Raw genomic sequence first — 24,106 nt, forward strand, 5'->3', positions numbered from 1 at the left:
CTTTCCTCTTCATCCGACTGTCAGTTCCAATTATTTTTTGTTTGCTCTCTTGTCAAAATCTGCTCCAAATTCTTACAGTAAGGTGGTTTTGGTTGTTAACTTTTCCCAAGAATATACAATGAACGTGAAGGGCGCTAACGTTCATACCTTCGGTGATGAGTCTCAGAAATGTGAGCATGTTTAACTGAGAACTCAACACAGCGGCCCGTCTCCTGGCAGCACTGACGCATTTTGGAAATACAGAAGCACACGCTTTGTATCTCCTTGACGGGAATCAGTGGGTCGTGGAGAGCCACTGTGTTTGTCAGAGACCGAGCGCGAGTCCTCCACGTGTCTGGTAAAACAAAATATGTTTCTGTGTAATGAACATGCATGCCCTCCCTCTGGAGCAGAAGCAATTCCTCCCAGAACCGGGGAAATGATGCTCTTGGAGTAACGATGGTGGAAAGTGGTGTCTTTCAGGAGCAACAGAAACATCAGACCACATTCCAGGTGCCCCCGTGGGGTCCCAGGAGAGCCTGCTGACAGGTCAGATGGACACAGCACCTTCCATCCCCGCCCGTGTTCCAGTTGCCTGTGCTCGTTCTCAGAGACGAGCCATCTTCACAGAGCTAAGATCTGCTTTATTTTTTTTGAAGTTTATTTATTTTTGAGAGAGAAAGAGAGTGAGAAAGGAGGGGCAGAGGGAGACAGAGAATCCCAAGCAGATTCCGTGCTGTCAGCTCACAGCCCAACGTGGGGCTCGAACTCACGAACCGTGGGATCATGACCCGAGCCAAGATCAAGAGTCCGACGCTCAACCCACTGAGCCACTCAGATGCCCCAAGAGCTACTTTCAAAACAAAGACTCTCCCTCACCTTCTTAGTATTTGAACCAAATAACTTTGTTAAGAAAGACTATGATTTCAACAGAATTGCTTTTCCTTGGCTATTTGCATCCAGGCTTCCGGGGATCAATAGAGAGAGGCCAGGGCCAGGGGCCTAAATGCCTAGACTCATTCCCAATTCTGGTTCCCCACATTACTTGCCCTGGGGCAGGATCCGGGGCTGCTGCTGAGCCCAGATGGCCTCTCTGTCACCCTCATGTCTTTTCCCTTCAGAGCACACGGGGTGACGACGTTCCTTCCCCGCCCCTTGCCACCCAGGCTGTCAACTGCTCTCTCGCTGCCAGGAGCATGGCCCTCTCCCGCCCCGGTCACAGGCTGCAGTGACAACCAGGCCCCATAGGAAGGGGGGGCCGCCGGACGGAAGGACCCGGTCTCTGCGTGACCACACACAGCACGCTTGCTGACCTGCATGGGAGCGCGTGAGTCAGAAGTACACTCGGTTCACAGGTGAAACCAAACTCCAGACTCAAAGTCTTGAGATCTGGGGGAGAATCAGCCTCATTAGCCGACTAAGGCTGCTTCTTAAAGTCCCTTCTTTCTCTAAAAAGTTTAAAATCTACTTCCTAGCTCTTTTTCAGGGGGTCAAACCTACCTCCTCAGTGTTCTAGACCCCAGATGAATTAGCGCTACAGTAAACTTTTCCAAAAATAATCATTAAAATTACAGGATTTTAGAGCCAGGCTAAGGCATGTATACTCAAGTTTCCCCTCCTAATAAGAAATGTACTTTGTGGAAAAAGAAAAGCAAGCGTGCACATATGCACACGCGTGCACACACACACACACACAGTTATGTGTCTTTTATAATTGTGTGCATGGCAGGTCTTTCTGCTCATGAACACAAAGGGTTTCATTACAGAAGTGAGAAGTTAAAAACAAGGAAGTGTTAGCGACAAATACTTTGGTTTGGTAAGTACCTTGGGTTTACTGTGAGTCTAAAGGTCAAATGATGTTGCATGAAGCCCGCGACGCTTGGCGCTCTAAGGAACTATTTGGCAAACTTCTTGGCCAAATGGATGTCTCCAGACACCTTCAAATGGGAACCATCTTCGGGAGTCATGGCCAAGCCGGGGCTGCTTGGACGGAACGAGGCTGACCAGCCAGGGATCACCAAGGGCACTCAGAGACACACGACCAGCTCCGGGCTTTCATACCTTAAAAATCTGTGCAGGTCCTGGCGACTGCACGGTGACCAGGAGAAGACCCCGTTGCGTCCTGCCAGCGTCGGGGACATGATGTTGCCCTCGGACTTTTTGCACATGTTGCCTTCTCCATCGTGGACCATGCCAAAGCTACGAGAGAGAGAAACGGGTCCTTCAAAACGCAGAACAGGGTCGAAGAACATTCTAGAAAACGCATGTCGATGCTGGGGAGTCCTCCATGTCTGCATGCCAGTCGGGCAGAAAGGAAACGCCTGGGCAGCCAGACTGTGGAGAAGACGCACGTACTCACAGACCTTTCCTGAAGAACTGGCACTCGGTGAGTCGTTGACAAGTACATGCCAGAACCAAAATGGAGATGTCAGCTGGGGGCAGACGTCATAATTATAAGGGAGCATTTCAAGGGGAGAGTGGAGGGCAGCTCACTTGACCTTGGTAAAGCTGATACTGCCCTGCACTGCTTTCTTCCCCCCACACTCTCTTCTGCTCACCAGGGATTTTCAGAATTTCCAGATGTTTGCGGGAAATACAAACGCAGGCTCCCCGGGTGAGCTTGCTGCTTCCCACGGTTAGAGAACTGAGCACCGACTGGAGCTCCTTGTGGTGCTGACATTTCGCCCTTACTCCCATCAAGGGCTGGTCCCCCTCAGGCCACTGCTGGGGGCTGTCCCCACTGGACAGCACTTGACCGCACTCCCCACATCCCTTTGGAGGAAGCGTTCCGTGGAACCCCCCAGGGGGTGGTGCTGGCTGCCTTTATCTGTGGGAATTGTTTGAATGTACCCCTGCTCCTCTTGGCACAAAAACCAGACCACTCAGGGGCTCCCGCGCTAGCTTCATAGAGGGGGACGTGTCAAGCTACACTGGCTTTTGGAATACTTACTAGGCTCCTTTACGGATGCGCCAATTCCACAATGCCAGCTGGTATCCCCTGACTGTCACCTGTGAAAACTCTAGCCTTGTGCCTCTAAGAGTCTCACTAACTGATGCCACCTCTCTGCACCAAGTCAGCTTCTTCTCAACCGCCTAGAGCTTTGGCCTGTAGGGGAGTCTCGCATCACCGCCCCCACCTACCGTAGGACAGCACAACTAACTGCCTGGGGAAGAAATCCTGGGGGACTTGGGAGCTCTCCGGGACCCCTGAGGCTTCCCATTCGGGCACACATATTCTAGAGAATCAAGCCACTATTGGATGTTAAAGGCCGGTACCTACCAAATCGTTGTATGGATTCTTAGATAACGGGGTCCGCATGAGTGGGGTACAGAGCAGAGGGGAAAGAAGGGGGCAAAGCAAAGAAAGGTGGGGTGGTTACTGGCTCTGGGGACATTCTGCCACCAGGGATGCCACGATGAGAGGAGGCGGGGCTGCAGGGACTAGAAGACTGCAGGGCCCTGGGGGAGAGCGGCCAACAGCAGGCCAGGGAATCCGCACTTGCGGCTGAGGCTAAAGACCCTTCTCCCCCTTAACTGGGTTGCTTAGAGAGATTGAAGAGTAACAGTAAAAAGAGCAACTAACATGTGTAAGACTCACTATTTTTCAAACAGGGTATTAAACACCGTTGTCTGTACTTTCTAACTTAAACGTCACGGAGAGCCCAGCAGGCAGGTATAATATCGTGGCAGCGAGACTGAGGACTGAAGAGAGCCATGCCCACGGTCTCGGGGTCGCGGCTAGGACCTGACGTTCCTGACCTAGAGCCCAGGCGGGACCCACGCGGCAGCGTAACGCGAGCATGATTGAAGGGCGTATCCAAGGAAATCTGGCGTGCAAACATTGTTGAATTTCTGCAAAATTCCTGCTCAGTACCAAGGGTGATGCAGATGGAGTCATTTCGGCCTCCACCCATCCTCTGAAGTTCTATTAAAAGCAATCAATCAAGGCCACGGTAACCATATAGCGGAGGAAATGTGTCATGGCCATGAAAAGGATTCAGACTGTAATCACATATGGGTGGCTGCCTCGGGGAGAGAGTTATGAAAACGGACTATCGAAGTGCTCTCCCCTGGCCGGCCCCTGACCTGAATGTGAAGGACAAGTACGCTGTGGTCCAGTGAGCACCCCAGATAAATTTGCTTCCTCTCTGCCTACATTTCTAAGGAAATAAAAGCCACAACATCCCGGGTCTGGGAACGTGTGCATCTCAAACGTTTTCATCTAAGGTATTTTCTTTTCTTTTTTTTAAATATTTTAAACATTTATTTATTTTTGAGAGACAGAGAGACAGAGCATGAACAAGAGGGGGTCAGAGAGAGAGGGAGACACAGAATCTGAAGCAGCTCCAGGCTCTGAGCTGTCAGCACAGAGCCCGATGCAGAGCTCAAACTCACCAACCACGAGATCATGACCTGAGCCAAAGTCATCCAGATGCTGAACTGAATGAGCCACCCAGGCACCCCCATCTAAAGTATTTTCAATGATTCTTTCTAGAATTGATTCTCAAACCCCTCAGAATATCTGAGAATGGGCTCCGCAAAGCCCATCCTGGTAAATGTTTTGCTTTAGTATGTTGGGAGTTAGGCACTGGTATCTGGGTATATTCGGACACAACAGAGAATCCTGATGCCCATCCAAATCTCAGCACCACTATTTGAGAGTTGTTTTTCCAAGTAGTACAATGCCCCTATCTTGTACTGCGGTGGATGCCAGCACCTTAACGTGAAAGTACCACATAGTGATCGCAGCTGATATTAACATTCATGAAGTCACGGAAGGATGAATAGAACGCATTTTGAAGATAAGATTGGTATTTGGCAACCAAGAAATATACTTAGTACTAAGTTATACATACCAGACTTTTTTTTTTTTTTTTTTGCTTCTGTGAACCACAGTATTTTATTCAAAGTTTTTATCACCCCATATGTTAAAACTATAAATATATTCTTTCTTACCAACTAGCTTTTAAGTTTCTAAAGGACAGCAACTCTTCTTATCCATGCTCAGCCCCAGACCAATGCCTTCACTAGCTGATAGTTGTTTATTCAAGAAACCTCAGTGGAGAACCTAAGACCAACCTTCCAGCCCAAACACCCACTCAAATGCCCGGATGTAAACCTAATTTCAGATGAAAATGAACTTGAGAATTATATCTGGTGGGAGATGCTTTTAATGTCCTCTACGGTATGTTCGAAGTGATTCAATTACATCAGCAAGGACATATTACTAACGATATACCCAGGATGGTGAACGGCCAAGTATTATTAGAGATAGTACCCATTATTTCAGACTGTTCAACAGCAGTAGTTAAGGAAACAAGAAACCCTTGAAGTAAACACAGGCCACGGTCATCTGGATGGTTAGATCACACCTTTGATGCCGTGGTATGCCAGAGGTGGACCTCAGCGTCTAGAGCTCCAATGTGGACTTTTCAAGATGCACAACCCAAAGCAGAAAGAGTTGGCATGGACAGGACGCCAGGTGGGTCTCAGGGGCCAGGGCCCATCACACAACCAGAAGACTGTGGGCTGTGGAGGTGGGGGCCTCCATCAGAGTCTTGCCTCTGACATTCACAAGCGTTTGGATTTCAAGCAAATTACTTAAGTCACCAAGCCTCAGTTTCCTCACCTATATAACGGGGGTAATAAAACCTGGCTCTTAAATTGCACAGAAGACCTGGCACCACACATATCGCAAAGGAAAACCCACAACTTCCATCCACTTCTCTGATTCAGACTGTGGTCTTGGTAAAATTGGTCAATACCTAGATGTTCCTGGTATACATATGTGTGTGTGTGTGTGTGTGTGTGTGTGTGTGTGTGTGTGTGTGTGTGTTCAGCCAAAGGTCAATAGGTTTCAAATGCTCTTTAGATACAGAAACGAAAAATCTCAGGAAGAACAATAAATAAAATTGGTAAGAAATAACCCTCTGGCCTTCCTGGGCTCCCGGGGCAGGGGGTGGTGGTCTGACAGTCACCAGGTCAGATGAGTTCCTAAAAGAGCTGTTGCCTTGATATTCTACAAACCCTCAAAATCATCGGGGCCTCCCCGACCCAGCAGTAGGGGCTCAGGTTGATGATGGCGCATGTCCACAACTCACCATCAAATACTCACAAGGGCATCTAACCTCACCAGCCAAGCCTGCTTCAGCTGAATGTGACAGCAAGCCAATTCTGTTCTTTCAACTTCCCTAGTCTTCCCCGACTTGGTCTCTTGCAATGCCTACAGCCCATGTGGCTCGACCCTTGCAGGCCATGTCTTTGTCCTTCCGTTAAGGCCCTTGGATACAGTGGATCACTTGTGTTTTCATGGAGTCCTCACAAGGTGCTGCTGGCAGAATGGAAGTCGTGCCTGTTGAAAGTCAATACATGCAGGAGAAGACTGGCGGCAGAATGATGGCTCACGAACACTTCTTTTTTCCAATTTAGTTTTGAGAAAGAGACAGCATGAGTGGGGGAGGGACAGAGAGAGAGAGAGAGACAGACAGACAGAGAGAGAGAGAGAGTGAGAGAGAGAGAGAGAGAGAGAATCCCAGGCAGGCTCTGCGCTGTCAGCACAGAGCTAGACGCAGGGCTCAAACTCACAAAACCATGAGATCATGACCTGAGCCAAAACCAAGAGTCGGAGGGTTAACCGACTGAGCCTCCAGGCGCCCCTCATGAATACTTTTAGGCACAGCAAATATGTTTGAGGATGTCTTGATGGTCTGAAATGATAATGCCAGTTAAGCATGGAAGCCTGTGTCGTGTGCTGGGAATGGGAATGCTCAGCTCAAATGATACACCTTCAGCTACACCCACATGCGCATGCTGAGGATCTCACAGACTCTCTCGGTTTTGCAGGTGGAAACCTAGGTAAGAGAAGGCCATGCAATGCACGCTGGTCACTGCCAGGCAGTGGGAGAATCCCCGGGGATCCGGAATCCCAGGCCCAGGGTCCTACTCATCAAATGGCATAACTTCCTTTATACGTGGGGATTTTTCAAATGGATTCATGCCACTCAGGTGACATATTCTCCAATCCATGTAGTTTGGCACTCAGCGTGTCTGGGCCAGTTCTCCACACCTGCATCTAACCAACCAATGTCCTGTGTTAAGTGACTGAACATGATCAGGAAACTCACTCTACACCACTGGCTTAGGAATGATCCCGACTCAATCCCACATCCTAAAGGAAAGCACACATCCTCACTTCTGGTTCCTGTGTCTGTCTCTGCCTTTTCCAACACAAATCCAAGCACAGGTTCTTAGCCATTTCTATGTATAGATCAGATCCCTCAGTATAATCCAGAAGATGTTCTGAGAAGAAAATAAGCGAATTTAGTAGAAAAAATGGACTGGACAATGACTGAGATCTTTCTTGGAGTTAAAGGTTAGGCCATCTGGCTGAAAGGCGTGGACAGCAGCATTCCTCCAACCTCAGTAATGTCCTCTGAATGTAAACAAACCGAAGAAGTAAAAACGGAATGTTTTATAAAGTCCTAAAAAACATGAGGGAGGGTCTGGGTGGCCCAGTTGGTTAAGCGTCCAACTTCGGCTCAGGTTATGATCTCACAGTCTATGGTTTTGAGTACCATGTCTGAGCTGTCAGCACAGAGCCCGGAACCTGCTTCAGATTCTGGGTCTCCCTGTCTCTCTGCTCTTCCCCTCCTTGCACTCTCTCTCCTCTCTTAAAAATAAATAAACATTCAAAAAAGTCCTAAAAGATGTAAAATTGCGTTTTAATTCTTCAGGCTGCAGAACTAAAAAAAAATGACTCTGTTGGAGCTCACTGCCCGGCATGCTTTTTATGTTATGATGTTTGACCCACGCACTGAAGCTATAATTCTTCACCAAGGAGTGATACTTAATAAAGAAATGAACTGAAAAAATGTGTGCATTAAATTTTCAATTTAATGAAAATCCATGGAGTGGGATCACTGAGCGTTGCCGTGCCCTTTCCCATTTGATGTAGTCACTGCAGCCAACGACTCATCTGAAATACTCTTCGTGGGTCTATTTGCACCTCCCTGCATCATTCTGTCCATTCCATTCATTCACCTTTGCCGGACACTCAGCATCATCCACCCGCCAAGCTGGCGACGCGGAGAGAGGCACGTCCTCAGTGGTCTCCACGGTCAGAGCTGCGTGTGAAATCGCTCTGCAAATTTCACAAAAAGTGTTACAAACAGCAGGTGCTACCATTACTACTGCCGTGATTGTTATCATATGACTACCACTGTCCCTCATTTTACCATTAGGCACACGCACTTCCTTTGCACACCTCCTACGTGTATTTCCTACTTCCTCAACATGATCAGAAGCCACTTCACCGGCCCCATGAAAAGTTCAGAGCTCCCGCTTCCTGTCTCTTGCGTGATGTCCCCTAAATGTCAAGGGCTCAAGAAGGGGCTGATAATTTTCTGGAGATCAAATCTATGAGGATCAGGACTCCCTATCATCCAAACCTACGGCCCGTCTCCCTTCTCCCATCCATAGTCCCACTTGCAATTAAAACACTTTTATCTCGTTGGGGGAAAACCATACTTTTTCCATCTTGACCCAGTCCTAGTGATGAAAGGCGATATTAATTGATTCCTAACAAAAAATAAAAGGAGACCCTGATCCGTGCTGACACTGGAGACTAGTCTCAAACAGATCCAGTTTCCCTTCCGTTAGACCCACCACCTGCAGCTGTGAGCAGTGGAGTGCATGCACTTCAACCCCTCATCTAATACTGAGCTGCTCAGCCCCCGGTGACTTAAATATTTCTTACGTTGTTTAATTAAATTCAGGTATGGTTCAGGGGACAGCAAGAGCCTCATGTAGTTAAAATAATGAGAGTTTTTGAAGTTTTAAATCTAGCAGTCTATTAAAAACACACTTGTAGTTTAACTGAGAGCTTCATCGAGTATAGGGGCAATTTTCCAGGCACTGAAAAAGTCAATCATTACCTATAATGATGAAGGGATCAGAAGCAGAATATAAGCTTCATTTTCAGGTCATCAGTTCACACGGCTGAGTGTGCACGGTCTCCATGGGAGTCCACTAAAGACAGGTGCACGCATTCGCGAGCACGCGCGCGCGCGCACACACACACACACACACACACACACACAGACGCTGTGGACAGGTTCAGGAGAGCACGGCCTCAGTCCACTTCTAATGGGATGGAGGGGTCAGTTTTACGAAAACTGAATCACAAACGCTGCCTTTTGCAGATTTTGTCATTTGCAAGTAAACTCAGGTGAACATAAAGAAACAAAAACACCACAATTCCTGGTTGTGCATTCTCCGGGAGAAAGTTCAAGGAGAGCCACAGCGCAGCAGGACGCCTCCTGTGCGCCCGCCGTGGGCACTCGCGCAGGTTAGCAGGTGCAGCACGTGGGCCTCAGCAAAGGAACAAAACCCCGACGGGGATGCCTCGACCTCAGGCAGACCACAGAATCACTAGCCCAAGAAACCTTAGTTCAGAATGACAGCTTCTGCAAGTAACTGATGGAAAGGTTTCATTGCACAGGAACAAAGGTAAAATGTTCATGTAGAAAGACGGCAGCTGTTGCCGAGGCCACTGTCCAGGGCCAACGTCCATCTGTCCAAGCCCCAGGCTCACCACTCACTCCGGACGCCGCCTCATTTCAAAACCCACGGCGCTGGGCATACAGGAGTGCGGGCATCAGTCCAGCTCGTACCAGGCCCCACCCCTGGTCCAACCCGCACTGCCCACACTCTGCTTGGCGCGCTGAACAAACAACACCTCTACAAGTCGTGAAAGAGATGTAAGAACGCAAAACTCCAGGGTGACTAGTTGATAAAAGGTGGCCTTGTCACTGTCGCCCTTGATAGGAACGGGACTGGGGAAGGAGATCCATGCGCAGGACCGAAGTTCAGAGCAGGCGGGGGGGCGGAGGCTGATACAAGTGTGTGCAGTCGTGCACACACGTATGAGATGTAAAAGAAGAGCAGCGACAGGACAGCATGATTGTGGGAATTTCCACGGCTTTCACCTGTGCATGCTGGGTGCCAAAATAGAAATATAACAAGCACCTAAGTGACAGCACGTCCTACCTATCGGTGATATTCTCACTGGAGATACGTGAGGCCCCTACAGGCCTGGCCTCAGGGTAGGTATTTCTGTGGCAATGGTCCACTAGGGAAAGTGGCCTCGGGTCCACCCTCCCACGTGGGCGCACTTACTTGTGTCCAGACTCGTGGGCAATGGTGAAGGCCAGTCCAAGACCTGTATCTTCATTAATAGTACAGCTGCGGTATTTACTGCACATTCCACTGATGGGTGCAAATCCTGCGGGACACAGACATCAAAAGAATGTACAACAGTGTTGCTGCGATACAGTAGAGAGGGTGTATCGTATGTGTGTGCATCGTCTGTCCTTTAGAGAAGTGTGGTTCGCACCTTCGTGAGGTGAAATCTGGGAAACTCTTGGACAAGCGCATAAGGGGTTCTTTGCAACACGAGCGAAAGGGGTCTCCTCTCCGCATGGAAAACAATTCACAGCTCTAAGTGGTGTTCACATCACAGGTTATAATAATGGGGGCCAAGGAGAAAAGGGGAGTCAGTGAAGGTGAAGGAGAATCTCTAGCTTTCTCTGTAAACATCTGTGTTGTAGAAAGCCCGAATAAAAAGGTGCTGTACAGTGTGGGGCACCAGAAAGTCCCCTAGACCAGCCTGGTTCACGGATTCACTAGGAAGATTCATAGGACTCAGGCTTTGTCACACTCACAGGGATAGTTTCACACGGAGAGCAGAGGATGAGAGCAAAATCAGCCAGGGGAACAGGTGCACAGGGAGAGGTCTGGTGGAAACCAGGCACCAGTTTCCAGAGCCTTCTCCCAGCGAATCCATGGAGGACGTGCCTAATTCCCCCCAGAAACATGGGGCTGTCTCATCAGAGACTCAGGGCCCAGGGGTCTTCTCCGGAGCTGATCACATAGCACCCCTGCCTGGCCTGGACCCAAACTGCGACTCCCCGGAAGGAAGGCAGATGTTCCGTGTAGGCCCCGCTATCTGTACACGTGGTGTAGGCACAGCGGGCCAGCTCATCAGGCAGGGGGTCGGGGGTGGGGGAATCCTGGTTCTCGAAAGGCAGGCCTTTCCAGGGACAAACAGTCACGATGAACCTCTGTTCCACTTAGTTCTAGTTCAATACGGTCCCGGGAAGAAATGAGGAATGAGAGAGAACGTCCAGGGCAGTCCTGGGGGGAGCACAGTATGCTTTTCATTCCTTGGAAAAACAACAAAGTGCTGCCTCATATACGTGTAAAAAAAAGTTGCAGGAATTGCGATATTTATACAGCAAAAATGGCGCCTATAACGTTGCCATGACATCTCTACATTCAAGAATGTTCCACTCCTCCCACATAATAGGACATCCCTGAATCTACTGTCTCTGTTCTCACAAAATGAGAAGAGAGAACCAGTTTCTTAGATCAGAAGAGACAGGAGCTCTTGAATCTAGGAGGTACTTTTCCTTAGGAAGTAATCACTTTTTGTGAATAAATGCACACTTTGACGCTTGGCCCGAGTACACACAGGGCAGCACATCTACTCTCCCCCCCTCGTGCTCAGTATGGCACATGCATGCTCCTCCAAACTCCGCGGGAGGGTCTTACCCAGGGTGTCACAGGGCTCGTTCTTCCAGGAACATATGTCCAGGCCAGTCAGCAAGATGGCGTGGTCATGGCGCGTCCCATCTTTGCCCATCAAGCCAGACTGCCACTGGCAGAAGCTATTTAAGGTGTGGTCGGCGTGGTGGCTTATCACAAGCCCCGGCTGCAAGAGACAGACCAAGACCCCGGGATGAGAGAGAGAAAACGCCTTACAATGCCGCTGTCACCCTTTGCCATCACAGCGGCCCATCAGTAGCTCAGATTTCAAATACACAGAGGAATCAGAAGGGTCTACAAGCTCATCTATCCATTTCATGGAATGACATACAAAGGAAGGTGACTTGAACAAAACCTGCATGGATTCGGATAGACGCTTCTGTTCCCTGCTGTAGTTCTGCACGACACAGCTAGGGTGTACTGAGTTGACCCTGAATGCATTTTCGATGCCCCAAGAAAGACTATTTCTGTGCATGAATGTTTGCATCAAAGTCTTTATAAGACACATTGTAAAATTATCTAAGGCAATAGAATCATTTCTGCACATGCAGAAAAATACCCAGACAGCTGATTTCACAACCAAGTAGGGCAAGTGGGATTTCCAATTGATAACTCTTAACCATTTATTACTAAAGTGTTAAATTAAGTCACTTTCCTACCAAAGCAGCATGCTTATGAGAAGGGTCCAGTCAATCGGTAAAGGTCTGTTTTGAGAAAACAGACTGGAACTAGAAAGAAACTACGCAGGACACACCCCCCCTTAGGCATACACACCACGTTCTAACAGAGCAACAGTGAAATATTGGACTGAAGGCCACCTGAACACTTGTGCGATTCAGAAATCAGGGCAGGGGGTGGGGTCAGGAACCACCAGAAAAGGCTGCAATGAGTTGTGTGAACTCTTTATTGCTATGCCGTCCTGTGGCTCGGCCAGAGAAAGTCAGCTTAACCAGCTCGGCTCCAGGACAACTTGGGAGAAGCATTCATGACTAGATATTGGGTTAAAATCTGTGTCTATCAGTCACTGAATAGGTTTTCTGTTTCATCGCTTATTCTGTCTTTCCTGAGAGTCAAGTCCACCTAAGCTGAATGCCATGTGTGCACCAACACTGGGCATGCCTCACATTCCTCAGCTGGTGATTTCCAGGAACACAGCATTAATCAGAGTTAACACAGGTGTACGATCAAAAGATAACCTCGCTTAGTCTTTGCAGCTTGGATGAATTCCAAGGTGAAAACGATTTAATACAAGGAATAATTAACCTGTCACCTGAGACGCCCCACCAGTTCAGCACCCCCCTCCCCAGACACTCACTCACACAAAGACAAAGCAGTCGTGTCTTCCTGACCATTCCAACTAGAAACAGTCTTGCCCACGCAAGCCCCCCGCCCCCGCCCAAAAAAACAGCAATACCCCAGAGGCTTACAGTCTGGAGACATCTTAGATCTGATGAACGACCTTAGGTTTCGTCTAAAGAAAAGTCTTTGTTTTATAAACAAGAAAACTATGGCTACCAGGAGGCCCGGCTAAGATATCAGCAAGGTGCCAGCTCTCTTGTCCTATGAGGAGTCTGTGATCAGCAGGAAGCAAAGCAGAAAGAAGGGTCTTGGAGGCTAAGACATCGCCACCAGCTATGCCACCGAAGGTTCACGTACAACCTCCCTGTGGACTGAAGTGCATGCCGTGCGTTTACACAGGGACTCTGGAATGGAGGCAAAGGAGAGCTTTTCGCCCACTGTGACCAGGGTCCGGCATAATTCAGTGTCCATATGCAATGAGAGAAATGCACTTGACATTCCAGAATCTCCATGAAAATACAACCCTGTGACCCAAAGCAGTGGGGGTGGGTGCAGTCAGTCTTAGGAGTTAGGAGGTGACAGCATAGAACAACGATGCCCAAGAGTGTGATTTCACTGCTGGGCTAGACGGCGGTTCTGGTGTCCCAGCAAAGAGCAGAAGGGCGCTGTCCCATCTGGAACCCTAAATGCTCACGGTGGGGAGGCGGCTTAAGACACATTTTCCACTCTGTCTCCCCTGTGTCTCTCCCACCAGTATATTTAAGGCAGCTCTGCTGTTCTACTTTCTCATAAGACTACTAAAAATAGTCCTTACCACCTCTGCACTCATGCACACACACACACACAAAATTCAAATCATCACGAAATGAATTGGTAAGAAAATCATTGCATGAGACACAAAACATTCAACACTTTTTGTTCCCAAAGGAAAGGAAAGGAAATTTGGGAATCCACAGAATGATCACATTAAGAAAAACGAAATGTCTGTTTCAAAGACAGAATACCTGGTCTTCTTCTAGAAGAATCAGACCTACAATTGCAATGTTGATGTTTCCTCCTATCGTTCCATCTTTGAACAAAGCAGACACCTGAAAAAGACAGGCAATCCCGCTCAGTCCCCACACGTGACGTTTCCCCAGTCCCCAGGGTCCTGCTGGTGAAGGCTAGTCCCCGTGGCTTTGTGACACAGTCAAAGTCAATGCTGACTTCTCATAGTGCTAGACAGACAGGCACAGAAACACCTAATGGCCAGGCAGACCAATCGTTGAGTCCTCATTGTTGGTGCCTGGGAGTAAGTGCTGAAGCTTGGGGAGGTGAGAACTCCTCTTAGGGAACAGCAGTGAATGTACTGTAAGGCTCCAAGGGGATAAAAGGTCTCGTCTCATCTGCACATAATGGAATGTTTTAGTGATCACTGCCGGGGCATGTGGTCCCCACGTTCTCCGGGGACAGGGCGGGGGGGGACGGGACTCCAGAGGAGCTCCCAAGAGAAATGCATAGGAAGAGACCCAGAAGACCCAAGAAAGAGAAGGCCTACGTGTGGAAAGGAGATGACCAAAGAAAGGTGCCAGCAAGGGATATGACGACAGCAGACGTCAGTGACTGTGACCGACGTTCATGGTGATGAGCAAAGGCCCCTCGAGCCGGTTCGGCGCCGAGGCGCAATTACTGGAACAGCTTGACAAAACGGAAGCAACTTTGGCACAAACCAGAGCCCTGAGGTCCTCAGTCCCTGGAGGCAGTGGCAGGTGCGCCCCGCCCCGGGGGATGAGAAACCATGTGACCAGTAGTGACGCTAGGAGGAATCCCCGCGTGCTGAGGTGGAACAGAAAGTGTGTTTTCTAAATACTGCCATCCCAACTAATGTTCATAACACACTCGGGCGACCCAAGATCTTGTCTTCTGTGAACTAGGTGTCACTTAGTCACCCAAATGGGGCTCAGATGCCTCTCATGGCTCCTCATCATTACAACAAGCTGTCAATCTGGGACACAGGACATTTCACCTGGGATGACAAGTCTACAGGGTTGGATGCTTTTGTGGCTCTCGATGAAATGATGTATATTCAATATTTAAGCATTAATGTTCCTACAGAGACCGGCATTTCTATACAGGCATCTAAAACCACACACAGTCCTGATGGGCAGGCTTATGCACTGAGCTGTCTCAGGATCCTCTTACAGATTTCTGGTAAATGAAGACCTTGACCCCCTCAAACCATGCCCCCCGCTCACAGAGAAGGCCAGACTGTTCTCTGGAGTTCTGATGGCTCTTTGATGGGAGCCTGTGAAGAGTGAAGGGGTCATCACAGATAAAACGTATCTCTTGTGTCTGAGGCATAGACCCAATCCCATTAGATGGGATCACCCACAGGTTCAACAAGAAGGACCTTCCTACCATGTTGAGTATCGTCAGCACGTAGGTGGTGATGTTTTCGTGGCCGTGGGCCCGTATCATCTTCCTGTCCACCACCACCAGCGTCTCCACATTCAGCTCCTCGTTCCTATGGGACTTGAGAAGAGAACGCTTGTGCCTTGAGCAAGACGCATACTCATCAGGCAAGATGAAAAGGTCTTCCTCGGGAGGCTGGGGCATGTCTGCGGAGGGAACGTTCCGGGAACAAATGAAAGCAGAAGGCGTCACCCAAAACCAGCGGTGGAACAGACACTGTTATGCAGACACCAGAGTCTCACAATGAAAGCTCGAGACAGGAGCCACATCACCCTTACAACACTGTGATGCAAAACCCGTATTAGCGTGAATCTTTAAATTTAAATAAGGTTCATACAACCTAGGTGTGATGGAAACCATCGCCATCTCTACTGTCTATAATTCTGTTCTGACTTAACACAAAAAGAGGGCACCTTGGTGTTCACGAGCTAGTCTCCAGGAGCACAACGTTCAAAGACCATTGGCATAAAGATCTGTCAAACAGCGTCTGTAGGAGATTTACCGACAACAAGGGGAACTAATGGTTACAACCCAGCGCTATCTTGCATCGGTTTCGTACTTGAAGAATTTTAATGGCCTGATTCTTTTTTTAAAGTCCATTCCCATGTCTGGACGCATCGCTGGTTTATCTGTCATGTTTCAAATGGGCTTACAGACTTCGTGACACAGATCTACTCCATTGCAGAGCCCAGTTTCCTAGAAAGTAGCATAAATATTTACCTCATTTAATTACGAAACAAAATACTCTCTGTTCTCTTGGAGCCATTTAAAAATAGTTTTGGCATTTATAATCAGTGAGTTAACACTATGCTAAAAATGAGTCAGCTGTGTGGATCTTCAGAAAATGTGGTTAGAATTGTTTCATGTGAAAACAGACTTCAAAGAACCCACAAACGTAGGTGGCACTAATTCAAAGCTATGCCAACTCTCTTCGTGGACCCCGTTGCCAGAAGATGCCAATTTTTTTAGTGGTACCCAAATCTAGCGCATATTCTCCCTTTGCTAAAATACTTTAAAACCTAAATGAACCCTCTGGAAGATAACAATGACTCTGGCAAAGCTATTAAAGCACCGATCGCACGCCACTGACATTGATGCCATTAGAGACGCCTGACTGCACCCTCTGAGCTCTCTCTACGCCAGCTCTGGGTAGGGATGGGCCATCGAGGCACGGGGCGGGGTGGGGTGGTAACCTGCTCCCAGCCCCTCCCTAGGAAGGGTCAGAAATGGGTGTCCAATCTGGCAGCATGGTCCCAGAGCACGTGGTTCATCCTCATTATTGATTTTAAGCAAATCAATCTGCCCTTGATCGCCATTTCCCATAGGTGCCTAAGCGCACACCAAAAGATTCCCATTTTTGGAACCAGAGACTCTAATGGGAAGAATCTTCGTTAAATATGACCCCCTCCCGAGCCAGAAGGCTGGGACTTCTCCAGGGACACCCAAAGCCCCATAAGCAACACGGGAAGATCCAGGCACAGACAGCGGAGGCCCCGAGAACTAAATGCTTCAGCTCGGAAGCAGCCTGTGCCCCCGGTGACCGCCACACGGGCCCCAAGCACTCACAGAGCTACCACGTGCCCAGCAGGGAAGGGACAGAAACGTCTGACCACCAAACGGCACCACATAGGTCACTAATGTCTTCTAAGAGGCATTTGGTGACACTTTCTTCTCTAGTTTTATGATGAAAACAAGAGCTACTCTACCCCCCATTTTTCAAATAAAAAACTTCTCAGTTTTTCTTTTCCCAAATAACTGCCTTGCACCAATCAACCCCCACTCTTGAGATTCTGAAGAGCCTGCCCAGGCAGCACGAAGGTGCACGTGTGCGGGAGGGCACCCACACGCACACACACACACACACACACACACACACACACGGCCAACAGGGTGACTTCACGGCCTGCGTGCTGGGCTGTGCCCTAGCTGTTATTGGCCTGCATGGCACTGATCACCCCCTTCATTTCAGCAGGTCCACACCGCTGGAGTTTCTCAGGGCCCACTACTACATCGGCTTGGAACCCTGGTGCGGCCCGCCGAAGAGGGGAAGACACTCCTGCCAGGATCCAGGCGCTTGGCCGTCCGTCCCCGACACGGAATCTGTCCTGGACAGAATTCTGGCTCTGACCTCGTCCACACCTGAGCCCTGCCTCTGGGCCCCGCCCCTGCCAGGTCCCACCCGCTGCCACCTTCCCCTCTGCCTCTCCCTGTCCATGCAGCTGCCGCAGCTGATGCCCGAACGTCCATCCTGTTCTGACACCCACTGAGCCTCGGTCTCCCCGACTTTCTCAGACTCCTGTTAACCTCTCTCTGTCCCCAGCCCTTCTCTTCCGGCAGACTGAGCCCACTCACTCAGTCGGATTAGACTGGAGTTTCTTGCTTGAACACAGTATAAGGCTTTTATTTACAGGATAATGAGTTCAGATGACACACAGGTGCTGACAGGCTAATGGTACTTGCTGTTCCGCTGTAAGTACCAAGTGATTAGGGGCCATGCACTCCACTCCACCTGCAGCGTGACCCTCTCTATCTTGGGGTGCCGGGTCCAGCAGCTGACGAGACCGGCAGGGGAAGATGGGCTGGGAGAAGACGGGCTTCGAGGAGCCCCAGCGGGGGAAAGTTTAACAACAAAGTGGTGCTGGAGGGGAAGCTGGGGGAAGTGAAGGCGATTCCAGAAAACACTGAGCTTTAAGAGGCTCCCACATAAAATGCAAATATCACATCACCTCCTCAGCGCTCACCACACAACAAAGGATTCCACAAAGTGCTGGTGATAAATGGTAGCTAAATTATGCCATGCGTAGCCTGTCCTTTTGATGTGGTGGAGTAAAGTATAGAAATACGCATGGAGATAAATTACCTCACGGAAAACTATGTGGGTTTTCACAAATCTAGACCTCAAAACTATAGAATTACTGAGCGGACGTGCCGGAGTCCTTTTGATGACTTCCAGTGGGCTCTGCGTCTCTGGGCAGTACGTCATCTCATCTGCTCGGGAAACAGCTCTTTGGAACAAGAAAAACCTACCGCTATCTGTCCATCCATCACGAGAGACGTTTGCACACCAAACGACAGAATCAACACGTAAGTTCAGTGAGGACATGTCGCCCAGTAGTTCCACATCGCGGGCGGACACTCGGAAGAAAATGCAAACACCTCGTCAGCGTGCACAAATGTTCAAAAGGTTAAATGCACCAAGAGAATCGCCCTTACATACATTTCTTGCGTCTGCCACAAAAATGCTGCTTTTGTGGGTGCCGGAGGGTCGAGCCGCCTTGAAGGTGCGGAGTCCCCAGCTCCCGATCCCGCGGGGTCAGGACCGCCTGGGGAGCCCCCGGAGCCCGCTGGTCCACGGACCTCTTGTACAGTATGTGGGAGGGGGGCCCAGCCCCGGCGGCGTCCCTGAGGGTCCCCGCCGGCTGGGAAGGGAGCGGCTTCAGGAAGTAATCGGCTTCTTGTGTTCTGATCATGCCCGACTGGAAACAGAGAGGAAGAGAGAAAGGACAGTTACACCTCCTGACCGGAGGACGGCCACACGCCCAGCATCACTTCTCCCTTATTTGTTCTCTGGCACCTGCTCCGCCCCCGTGGCCGAGGCCGAGGACGGAAAAGACTCCTCACCGAGCTCTTCCCACTGGCGTTGTCCTACGAAGATGTGGGTGGAGGTGCTCCAGGACGTGCGGCCAGGGACACAGGGGGCTCCCCGTGCATGAACGGGGGTTCATTTAACCCAGATAATGGAGGAGAGGGCTCACGCACACCACACAAACTCACGTGTTAGTGCGGTGCAGGGGTGCCACGCAAGAAGACCAAACTGCAATCCTAATGGTCATTTACAAAACTCCTTCCAAACTTGAATATGATGTGGCACTTGATGTACGAGTGTGTAACTTAAATTTCATGCAGAGGAAAACAGAAGACAATTTACCTAGGGTAGCGGGAGGGCCTTTCTAAGCAAGGCATTGTGGAAACAGGAACAATCTAACTCATAAAAACACTAAAAATATCTGGAGAGCAAAAGTAGCTTTAAGAAAACACTAAAAGCATTGTCAAGGAGGCAAAATGGAGGGACCGCCTTTTGCCTCTTAGAGGGACAAATACTTTTAAGACCCGCTAGTAACAAGTGTTGGAGAATCCACGGCAACGTGGTGCTCCGGAAAAGCGCACACGGGGGCAGAGCCGGGAGGTGGCTGCCATGGTTTCCCGCCAGGTCCACCAGCTCTGAGCACGTGCCATCGGGTCTAAGGAGCGATCCTTCTGGAATGCTTCCCCAGGGCTTCACGTAGGCAGCTCCCCAACACGATCAGTATATATGACTGTACAGTGCAGCATTGTGGGTAAGAGCACAAATGTACAGACAAAACAGACAATAATAAAGATAAATCGTTAAAATGCCTACCAATTAATTCAGGGTAATGTTTTTAAAGAATATTTGTATATTTGAAGAGAAAAAAGATCAGATAATTATGTGCTGATGATAGTCATAATAAAACATTTTATTGGGTCGCCTGGGTGGCTCAGTCGGTTAAGCATCTGACTTTGGCTCAGGTCATGATCTCACGGTTTGTGGGTTTGAACCCCGCATCAGGCTCTGTGCTGACAGCTCAGAGCCTGGAGCTGCTGCAGATTCTGTGTCTCCCTCTCTCTCTGACCCTCCCCTGCTCATGCGGTCTCTCTTGCTCTCATAAATAAATAAAACATTAAAATTTAAAACAAAAACATTTTTTCTTGAGTTCCTGAGGCTATGGATAACATTTTCTGTATAATGCATTATTTAATTTTTTTAAATTTATTTATTTATTTTGAGAGAGAGAGAAAGCAGGGGGAGAGGCAGAGAGAAAAGGATGGAGAGAATCCCAAGCTGGCTTCACGCTGTCAGTGCAGAGCCCAACATGGGGCTCAATCCCATGAACCTTGAGATCATGACCTGAACTGAAATCAAGCGTCCAACACTTACAGGACTGAGCCACCCAGGTGCCCCCATAATGCTTTCTTCACCTCACTGACTGCAATTCTGTGATGTGGGCATCACACCACTCCCTTCTCAAGGGTGAGGACATAGAGGTACAGTGGTTCGCTTCCATTTCCAAGGCAACCTGGCTGGGAAATACAGTAGGGATTCGAACAAAATTGGAATATGCTTGGAACCTGCACTTATACTACAAGGGTTTCCAAAACAGATTGAATTTATAACGTGCTTAATAGATGGTGTGAACACAGATCCCAACTGTGTCCATTTTAAAAGGGGGGCTGCACGTAGAGACCCTCTCTGGAAGAAGCCAGAGCCATCGTGGGTGGCTGTGGGCAGCTGTCTTCGGGGAGAAGCCTGCAGGAGGGGCCCTCCTTGCATCTTCGTATCTTTCTGCACTGCGCGTATTACATAAATAATGTCAGTGGCACTGCTGGATTACGGGGTTACGGACGACTTTTTACACCCCTTATAAACGTTATCTGATGTTGCCCTAATTTGAGAATGTGATGAGTTGTCTCCGCAGAAATGTCCAGCTGTCACTTAGAGCTCTCTGGTGCTAAACTACCAGTCTTACAATTGTGCCGGCTTTTCCCAAGTCACTTTGATGATTTCCCACACCGAGTCAGACACTGATTAAGTACTCAGAGGTTGATGCGTGCATCCCCGTTCTACGTGTGTCTCTGATTTGGAGGCTGAGTCTGATTCTCATTGAGGTGGTTGCCGTGTGTCACTTTCATGTTGGGCTGGGCTGTCCTGTGAGTCCTAACGTCTGCAGGCTGTGGGATGACAGGCTGGGGTGGGGGGCAGGGAGCACTTCTTAGATCTTGGGTAAAGGGACGAACAGAACTCTAGGGTCGGGGGTGGGAGAACAAAAAGAAAGGGGAGACCAGCTTATTGGACATTCAGAGAATAAGCATTGGCCCGGGCGTCCCTGCTCGTGGGGAAGAGGGTAAACTGGGTGAATTATCAAGGAAGCCATCAGCACCATGGGGGGTAGCCCCCTGGGGCCCAAGTACCACCTGGCAGTGGAAAGGTAAAATACCTGGAATTTTTGTCTTGCATCTCAGCAGGGGAGGCGCCTCTCCCGCAGGGCTCTGTGGGACTGACCTGGGAATCTCAGAATCCTCTACAAGGCCACCTGCTGAAGGTCACCATTTTATCAAGAACAGACAAAGGCAGAACTACAGAAAGGCTCAGGCAGGGGGCGTTCACGGTGTGTGCAGTTAAATTAACCCTGCAGACATCCTGTGTCCACACTCTGCAAGGTGAGCGGTTCAAGTACTAAGCCCAGAAAAAAAGAGATTTCATCTTACACCTTAAGGAAACCTTCTCTGACGTGTAAACAGCTCCTTGTCTTTCTCATCACGCCTCAGAGACCATCAGCGCCTGGGGAATGTGGAGGTGTCCCCGGGGCTGCCTCCCTGGGGTCCCAGTGGACTCGGGGAGCGGCCACCTGAGCCCCACGCCCTGGCATTCACCATCCACGGCAATAATACGACCTGTGTGCCTTCCGATGGTCTACTCAGCCTCTCTGTGCTGTGCTGTTCTCTAGGAAATGGGGATCAGGCTAGCTGCCCGTCAAGGGTTTGGAACAGTCATCAATTTATGTCTTCTAAACACACGGCCCGCAGAAAAGATGCAAAAAAGATGGGCTGAGTTAATGAAGCAAAGAATGTAAAATATCACACTTCACCTCTGCTGCTCGCTGATCCTTTTCTGATTACTCAGGGGTTCTCTGGAGGATTTTCACTGTACAGCACGAGGACACCTCCCCTCCCCGACACCCCAGTGCTTGTGCACCCCAACTCCACCATCCCCAAACACAAATCTGCTCTGGCCTCCTGTCTTCCTTTTTATTCTTCCGGCTTCCACATCTAAACACTGTGTCCTCTGACAGCTGTTTCAGGCTCAAAAACCACTCCTGCTCCCCCCCCACTCACCCCCCCAAGTTCGAGACACCGCTGTGGGTGCCTGAGTCTGAGAGCACCAGATCCTCAGGCAAGAGTGACCTGCTGCAGCGGGAGGACTTCCTAATACTCATTAGCAAGGGCGTCAACCCCAATTTCACGAAGTACAGAGAATATGAGAACTGATCGGACCGCCATTTTGATTTCCCTCAGAATACACAGACACTGAAAAATACAGAGAAAGTAACCTTTTTCTTGCTTCATCATTAGCTTGCAAGCTTCCTGAAAAGGTTAGATGAATCATGGGGGATTAATGTTTTCTTATTAAAGTTGGTTTTTATCGAATCAAGAATATTTGTTTGGAAAGTCACCAAACGTCTCGTGCGCACCTGCCCACAGTGAGCACCGGGATGTCGGCTGGGTGGGTTATTAGTCTGCTTTCAGGAAAGGGCCAGTGGGCTCCGAGCTCTGCAGACGGGCTCTCCAGGGGCCTGCATCTCCCCCAGCCGGCTCTGTAAATCATTTTACATTGGGAAATTCATCTAATGCTCATGCTGCACTTACAGGGAAGGAAAGAGCATGTGCTTTGCTGGTGGTCAGAAAATGCTGTTTCTTGCTCAGCAATGTATGCAAAGGAAACGCTGAAGCTCCAACGTCAGATTGTGTGAGAGTCGTTTTTTTTTTTTAATTTTTTTAATGTTTGTTTATTTTTGAGAGAGAGAGAGAGAGAGAGAGCACAAGTGGGAGAAGGGCAGAGAGAGATGGAGACAGAATCCGAAGGAGGATCCAGGCTCTGAGCTGTCAGCACAGAGCCCGACTCGGGGCTCGAACCCATGAACCCTGAGATCATGACCTGAGCTGAAGTCGGACACTTAACCTACTGAGCCCCCAAGCACCTATGTGAGAGTCAGTTTTATCCACAACTGAAACTTGTTGGATTTCTACAGACAAATACGTTAAACAGAACACATATCCACAATAATAAGAAATTATACTTGACATTAGGGCAGGTTTTTCAGAGAGGGGGGAGAAAAGGAATCTTTCGATAAACTATCTTGGGAAAACTGTCAGCTCTTTGGAAAAAAGAAACCTAGATTTCTTCTTTCTTCTGTTCACCAAAATAATGGTCAGGTGCAGTAGAGAATGATGAAAAGTAAAAAAGATTAAATGAAATATATATTTGTAATTTTGGTGTAGACACTTTCAAACAGGAAACAAAATCAGGAAGCCGTGAAGAAATGGATTGATAAATATGGGTAAATACAATGTTTGGGTGTGGTGAAAAATACCATCAAGTCAAATGACAAGCTGGCAGTAATTTTTTAATGTTTATCTATTTATTTCAAGAGAGAGAGAGACCATGCGAGCAGGGTAGAAGGGCAGAGGGAGAAAGAGAGAGAGAGAGAGAGAGAAAGAGAGAGGATCCCAAACAGACCCCATGCTCAGACTGGAGCTTGACACAGGCCCAATTCCGAGACCATGAGACCATGACCTGAGCCAAAATCAAGAGGCCGATGATCAACAGCTGAGTCACGCAGGCGCCCCATTTAGTGGGAATTCTTGAATGCGTGTGACAAGAACTATGATCCTTAAAAACAAGCTATAAAAACCAAAAATGAAGAAGTAATACAACTTTAAAAAAAGAATAGAAAATAAATGAAAGAAGACAAAAAAGAAGAAAAGGAAATTCACAGGTAGGGAGAGGGTTATAGAAAAGAGAGCTTGATCCTACTTCCAATTTTAGCAAGAAGATGAAAATCACAACAAGGTGCAGTTTCACATGTTTCCTACTGGCTGGCCGGAAAGTCGGCCTCTACCCTGTTATAGTCAAGACGTGAGGAAAGTTAGTAAATTGGTAAAGTATTTTTGGAAAGAATTGACAGTGTCTCCCCAA

At 48.9% G+C, this 24,106-nt stretch overlaps 1 protein-coding gene across 1 annotated transcript in view; it reads right to left on the reverse strand.

Annotated features, from left to right (window-relative positions):
- Nucleotides 1–24,106, reverse strand: part of ADAMTS16 (ADAM metallopeptidase with thrombospondin type 1 motif 16) — a 145,937-nt gene that overhangs the window by 84,919 nt on the left and 36,912 nt on the right. The window contains exons 3-8 of the mRNA XM_039217681.1: nucleotides 18,551–18,809; nucleotides 15,280–15,479; nucleotides 13,887–13,970; nucleotides 11,590–11,749; nucleotides 10,156–10,261; nucleotides 2,041–2,178 (exon numbers count right to left, since the gene is read on the reverse strand). Coding sequence (XP_039073612.1) covers nucleotides 2,041–2,178; nucleotides 10,156–10,261; nucleotides 11,590–11,749; nucleotides 13,887–13,970; nucleotides 15,280–15,479; nucleotides 18,551–18,809 — 947 coding nt within the window. The remainder of the gene's footprint in view (nucleotides 1–2,040; nucleotides 2,179–10,155; nucleotides 10,262–11,589; nucleotides 11,750–13,886; nucleotides 13,971–15,279; nucleotides 15,480–18,550; nucleotides 18,810–24,106) is intronic.

The sequence above is a fragment of the Hyaena hyaena genome, unplaced genomic scaffold (genome assembly GCF_003009895.1).
Source record: "Hyaena hyaena isolate Hyena2069 unplaced genomic scaffold, ASM300989v1 scaffold_705, whole genome shotgun sequence".
Lineage (NCBI taxonomy): Eukaryota > Metazoa > Chordata > Mammalia > Carnivora > Hyaenidae > Hyaena > Hyaena hyaena.